At 41.8% G+C, this 7,274-nt stretch overlaps 1 protein-coding gene across 1 annotated transcript in view; it reads right to left on the minus strand.

Moving 5' to 3' along the window:
- Positions 1-2,645: 2,645 nt before the first annotated feature.
- LOC306923782 (ecto-NOX disulfide-thiol exchanger 2-like) overlaps positions 2,646-7,274 on the minus strand; it is a 118,161-nt gene continuing 113,532 nt past the window's right edge. The window contains exons 15-17 of the mRNA XM_079502090.1: positions 5,549-5,704; positions 3,391-3,678; positions 2,646-3,106 (exon numbers count right to left, since the gene is read on the minus strand). Coding sequence (XP_079358216.1) covers positions 5,573-5,704 — 132 coding nt within the window. The 3' untranslated portion in view covers positions 2,646-3,106; positions 3,391-3,678; positions 5,549-5,572. The remainder of the gene's footprint in view (positions 3,107-3,390; positions 3,679-5,548; positions 5,705-7,274) is intronic.

The following is a 7,274-nucleotide window of genomic DNA, read 5'->3' on the forward strand; positions in this document are numbered from 1 at the left end:
CTAGCCGTGCTACAAACAATTCAGCCGTGCTTTTCTCTCAGAGCAGCAGCTCGGCTAGCTAGTTTCTTGGGACATTTGTGGTCGTGACGTATAGTGAATACATCATCATTGAAAAAATATTATTTTCCAGCGATTTTCTTAGTTTCAAGGGTAACTGTTGTATAATTGCAATATTACTCGGTAGCAGACTCGGTGACTAGGCTAGCTAGTTTCTTGGGACATTTGTGGTCGTATAGTGACTACATCTGTCATTGAAAAATATATTTTCAGCGATTTTCTTAGTTTTAAGGGTAACTGTATAATTGCTGTTTAAACTGTTTAACTTAATGACGTTAAACCACCTCTCGTGTAATATTGCTTAATTGAACAATGTACATTTTTGAAAAAAATATACTGCACTGACTGTAGCATGTTGGAATTTGATTTATGTAAATGTTATAGCCTACCTGATGACGAAGGTCGTAGAGGCCGAAATGTTTTTTTTTTGGGAACAAGACGGAAACGGTGTTTCTAGTTTATATATTTTGATAGTGATGTGCGTGCACCTCTTGACCGCTTACTATTCAAACAATCCCTCCTAGCTTTCAACAATCCCTTAATTCAGTAACAGATGTCTGCTTGCGTATTTATAGTATACACCCGGACGTAACAAAATTTAATAAGTAAAACCCTCAACAGGGAAATAATATTTTATATTCAATTTATTTAAAGATACTGTAGTGAACCTGCATTATGGGTGACATTGGCAATGACGGGCTGATTGTGACTGACAGACAGAAGCGCTGATCATTCATGACTGGACATCATTGTTTTCGGGAAGGGACACTATAGCAGGAGACATACTGTTTTCCTGTGCGTTTGGGGTGAGGAGCCTGTTACGTCGGCATTCATAGTATGTCCCCAATATACGTAACGTTACTTATGTCGGTGATAATTCAATACACCTACTCATCCACATCCACAGCTGCGTAACCCGGTTAGCCAGTCTGATGCTTCTTTACCAAAGCTGTGTTTGTCACGGACCACGTTGTTATTAACAATGCAAGAAACAAGAAATGGCAACATTCATACACTCATCTGATAATGATCCATCACCTGTCTGCAGTACACACCTTGGTGGATTAAATGATACAATAGCCCAATTTGCTGGAGAAAATATGAACTACTCTTTGAAATTATTGTCATGTCTTAATGTTGCTAAAATAATCAAATAAGTATTATACCATGGTTGATTTGTGGAGCGAATGTGAATCACTCGTTAGTAGACTACGTAAATTGTAGCTGCCGGCTGCCTCTGTAATTGCAGATCGTTTTGAAGAATTAATCCAACTTTTTGAGGTGAAGTCCAGCTCAGTCCAGTCCACAAAGTTATATACCAGCTTTTTCTCATTATACCTTACGGAAGGAGAAGAAATGACGGAAACAATATGAGACATATAGCTTTACTTTGTGTTTTACAATGTGTCAGTATGAGTGGAAGGTGGGGGATAAATAAATAAATAATAACTGCATCAACCTGCACCACAATAAGGCCCATTTGAAAAATAATTGGGGCAAAGGTTTTTCCTTGGCCTACTGGGAGTGTGCGTGGTCCAGCAGTGCCTGAGTTTAGCTGTTCACAGATGGACACAAGACAGACTGACAGACACACGGGCGAGAACGGGCAAGGCTGTGTAAGTAGGATAATCAAACATAAATATCTGTTAAATATTGAAAAAAGCAGCATAATGTCAACAAGTCACAACGAGGAGTACAGAAATGTGGTGGAGAAATGAATCAGCTGGGCTGAACAAAACCACCTACTATTGAATATCAAGAAGACCAAAGAGCTGGTGATTGATGCCAGGCAGATGACCCCAGTACCTATCACCATCCAGGGGAAGGAGTTAGAGATTGTGGACTCCTATAGAGCGTCGCAGTCCCGCCCCCTCGAGAGACCCGGAAAAGAATCCCCTGTTCATTTTCCTCATAGACTTTTCAAAAAGTATTTATTTAAAGACGTTTACGCCGCAGACAAAGCCAACTCGAGTTTTGGCAAATCATGACAATAAATACAATGTTTTGGGCTGATCAAATAAAGAAGAAAAAAAAGGCAGGATACAACACTTTTTGTTTTGTTTTTCTTCTTACATCAAGGCCGGGGAGTTCAACAAGCTCAATAAGATCATAAAGAAAGCCAGCTATGTTGTTGGCCTCGGAATGGAGAACCTGCAGTCAGTCGCGGAGAGGAGGATCATGGACAAACTTAACTCCATACTGGCAAACCCCTCCCATCCTTTTTATGTCATGCTGCAGGATAGGGTCGAGCACCTTCAGTCGAAGGCTACACCTTCCCCCCAAAAATGCATACGGAGCGGTACAGACTCTCTTTCATGCCAACTGCCATCAGACTCTATAATGCAAATGTTATGTAAGAACTGTCTCCCCAAATTGCATATGGTCCTATGGTGGTCCTGGTTTTGTGTGCTTATATGTCCACTTGTGTCTGTTGTTTTTATTGTTTGTGTTTGTCTAGTCATTTTATTTATGTGACACATTATGCTGTTGTAATGCTTCAATTTCCCTTTGGGGATTAATAAAGTATATCTCATCTCATCTCAATTGTCACATTGATTAAAATCTTTTTAAAACAAAAGATAGCACACAGTTGTGTTCTTAAACAGTAAGAACACAACTTACTTACTTGTTCTAGACAGTAATGTATAATGTTCTGTCTAGCACACTGTCCCTTAAAAAAGTTTAAACGCTCTTAAATTTTGCAAGGGCAAAACAGCCTCACATAGATCACCTTCTGCTGGTCTTCAGTAGAAGCTGGTTTTCAAAGTTTTTGCCCCTCAGTCTTTTGCCTGGGAAGATGAACCCAGCACAACTGAACTGTCTCTCTCTAGCTGCAGGGGCCAGTAGGGGCAGTACTTGTTTATCTTGACGAAGAGCATGTCGAATGCAGGAGCGTAGCAGGCCATTTTCTCTGAGGAAATGATGACAGGTAGCCTTCCAGTTCATCTGGGCTTTTGGTTCAAATACTGTAGATTGTTTTCTTGTTAAAAAGAAGCTGAGGTAGCTTCACTTTGTATCATCTCAATGTTTCTTCTGACATAGTCCATCCCTGTAAAATGCCAACAACAACTTATTACTATTACATATATGTTTTAGGGCGCGTTCAGAAATAGCGCACTGTGCAATGCAAACTAATAGGCGGGTGCACTCCGGTGTGGTATTTCCGAACGCGCCCTTAGTTTGTTATTTTTTTTCTCCATCATTTTCCAAATCAATATTTATAAATTTACCAGTTTCACTAACCAAATTGAAAATATTCTGTACCTAGTTAACACCAGTTTATTATTTTATTTTTTACTTGACAATAATTTGATACACTGCATGAAAACATACCCGAATTTATGATCCTTTCTTCATCTGTCCGGTTGGTTTTGAACTAGGAGCAGAATGTTTCAGAGAAGAGCCCTGCAGGGTCCTTCTTCATGTCCCCAGATAACATGTTGAGGTCATGTTGGACAGACTGTGGTGTGGTAGTGGGAGGCACACATTGATGCGCGTCTCCGTCTTTGCCAGCTTGTCTTCTAGGAGGTGAATGGTGTGGAGAAGCTCACACATGTGAGAGTTTGTTTCTACCTGGAGAATGTTGAGAGCTGATGCGATAGGCTGCATCACCGTGTAGAACTGTGAGAAATTAGTAGAGCAGAGACAAAAGGAGGGACGAATATCAATTAATCACATAGCTACTCGTTTGCTGGTGTTTTCTCTACAGAGCAACTGTAGCAGTAGTGGCTCAGAGTCTCTGCCTCATTACCAAAAGCCTAATAACTATATCCCCTTGGAATGAACATGATCAGGGAAAATATGTAGGCCCAGTGTGACTATGCGTGTCACCAGTTCTTGTCAAATACATACAGTATTATGGGTGTTTCTTTTTACGGCAAGGATAATTATAGAAAACGGTCACTGGTGCTACATTAATTTGTTCTTTCCCAAGTCCGTATATATACGTACTTCGACGCTAGGTGGCGTCATATCCCAAGTCCGTATATATACGTACCCCAACGTGGACTCCGTCTATATAATGGTTGATGCCTACAGAAGCCTTTAACATTGGTCCGGTTCCCATAGCAACGACCCACCGTTCCAACTATGGGATTGCATATATATTCTCAGTGCACAGCAGTGGAAGGGAAGATTTTCAAACAGTCATAACTCTTCTTCTAAAATCGCTGTCCTTGGTGGGTTTTCTGCCATCCATATTTCGGATTTAATTTGTGCCTTTGCACCGCGATTCTGGTACCATGTTAATTGTTAAAGCTTCTGACGAGAGGTAAGGAGCTTGTGTGTGTTCCAATGCTGTGTTTGTGTTTGTAGCAAGTGTGTGTGTGGGGGGAGGGGCGGGCAAACGCCGTCTATTAAAAGTGAATATAGGCCCCTGGAACTGGGGGTTATGCTATCAGCTAGCAGCAATTATAGAGTTAAGAGTCATGTTGCAGCAAAAAGGAAAGCTGAAAAATAAATTGTTATCTTTCTTACACAAATAAATTGTCTAGGGGCCAGTATATACTTGTAATACAACCATACCTAACATAATAGACAGAAAGGTCATGTTTTTACAGTACCTCCATATCTAATGTAAATCCATCCAACATGAATCAATTCTCTAGTGATCTCCACATCCTGCTTTCACATGAAATCGACCTTGAATTTTAACACGTATCAATGAAAGTCAATTACGATGCAGATGTTGGCGTACAGCTACATTTTCATATTATTAGCTAACTTAGCCTACTTAAATGCAATGAGGTTAGGGGGCGGCTGTGGCTCAGGAGGTAGAGCAGGTCGTCCAATGATCCGTGGGTCGGAGGTTCAAATCCCGGCTCCTTCTGTCTACATGTCGAAGTGTCCTTGGGCAAGACACTGAACCCCACACTGCCTCCATCAAGTCGGTTGGTGTGAGCTTGTCACCATTGGTGTGTGAACGTGGCAAGTGAGGACACTGGCGTCGACTGTTCGCCGCTTCACCTCCCAATGTATGAATGAATTAACCATTGTAAAGCGCTTTGAGCACTTGGAAAAGCGCTATAAAAATGCAATTCATTATGAATTTTATTTATATATTTAATCAGAGGAACAGCCCAGCAAGCACTTCACCATAACCGTTTCCTTTTTGATATTTTGGTAAATAAACAGTGGGACCCAGGACCAGGTGTGGTCAGGGATTGTCACTGTAAGATAAAGCTCTCGTGGCTTTGACTCCATCGTTTTTCATAAATTAACGCCACTTAATTAACGCCCCTTACAAAAGCATCAACAGTATCAGATCTGCATGCATGCCGAATCCGATCTGCTACTTTTGCCATTTCTGAATTGGAATCCTGAAAGTAACAGTTTTGGACAGTTTCGGAGACTTCCACCCGATAGAGACGAACGATTTGCTTCTTCTGCTTTTGTTTAGGTAAGGTTGTCATACGTCGAAATCTCCATGACAGCTATTGTCTATCAATCTGCTGAATCGCCAGAAGACAGAGAGCACATCAGGACAGCTCACTTGGTTATGTTCAATGTAAAGAGTCTATGTGCTCTTGATGCTCTGGAAACCACAGAAGTTCCAGCGTTTCTCCAGACTGGCTCCCACCCCCGTCAGCTCCTGTTTGAAGGTGCAGGGCAGCCGAGAGAGCAGGGCATCCACCTCACTAGGGTTAACCTGGACACACATAAGTTACATAACACGCACGCACACGCGCGCGCACACACACACACACACACACACACACACACACACACACACACACACACACACACACACACACACACATGCATGCGGTAATGGTTAGACGGTACAAAAAGAGAGACAGTTTAAAACCCATTAATTCACACATCCGCCTCTGAGATCCTCACAACTTCCCTCATTACTTGTACGCTCGCTCTCACCTCCACCATCATGATCTAAGAATCATACAGTAGGCTACACGCAGTGTTAATGTTGTTGACTAAGATTAAAAGACTAAGATTTTGATATTCAGTCCACTAAAACTAGACTAAGACTAAAACAACTTCAAATTACTAAAATAGGACTAAAACTAAATGGTGTTACTAAAATAGGACTAAAACTAAATGGTGTGTTATTCAAAAGGCTAAGACTAAGACTAAATCAGATTTTGCTGTCAAAATGAACACTGGCTACACGTGTGACTTGGCAGTTAAGGCTGACTCCACTCCCTGTGCGTGAGTGTGTGTGCGTGTGTGCGAGACAGCGACACAAATTCAGACTGCATAATTTGGTGCTCATGCACGCATGCATGCACACACACACACACACATAACAGACCTTCTTGTTCTATTCTCTGCATGCGTGAGAACAGAGAACAAAGTACATGCAGTCATCAGCAGACAACTGGGGTAGTTTCAGAGATGGGGTGTCAGTAAGGGTCGGTATCTAAGGAAGACTGCGTAGACTAAGTTGGGTTACTCTTGAACGTCCCATCAGTGGAGGATGAAAGGTGTTGATGGACCTCTTTGCTTAAGGCTTGAGTTCAGACAGTCATCACCTGGCAGACAGGAGTGGCCATTAAACAATTAAAACAGTATAGTTGTTGATGTATCCTGGGGCTCTATACCAGGTCCGCTCTTTTTTTCCCTCTATACCAAATATATGAAAATAGTCGACCTATATGCTTAACGCAACGCGATGCATTGTGAACTTGTACATCGGCTATTTCTGCGGCTGCCAATGTCCGCCCCCAGAGTTGCAACACAAAGGTTCATGTGGTTAATCTGGGTGAGTGAGTGGGGTTCATTTTATAACTTTGCGTTTTTTTGCTGTTTTCAAATACTTTTTGACATATAATGTCGAATGTCTAATGGTCACGATTCACCAGGAGTCTGTATGGTTGGTTCCAGGCTTAAAATAATGAATATATTTTCAGACATTTCTATGGGCTGAATTAATGGGCTTTCTATTATTGCCAGTAAACAAAATGGCCACCACTGTGGCTACACGTCTATATGAGGGTTAAAACAGTGGCACTCTGGCCAACGGCGCTGCAAGCTACCTCTGTGGGTTCAGGCTGCGGTTTGTTGCACTCATGTGTCATAATGAAGGATCTACTTGTAATAGCTCCCTGAAAACCACACCGGTCGCTGCTAACCAGATATAGCCGCTGTAGATACATAACGATGATGGCTGTGACATTTAAGGAACAGCAAAGAGAGAGAGAGAGAGAGAGAGAGAAATGTCAGCACAGAACAGGAGACACAGGAGAACTATCGTCGAT

Source organism: Electrona antarctica (assembly GCF_951216825.1).
Source record: "Electrona antarctica genome assembly, chromosome: 1".
Taxonomy (NCBI): Eukaryota; Metazoa; Chordata; class Actinopteri; order Myctophiformes; family Myctophidae; genus Electrona; species Electrona antarctica.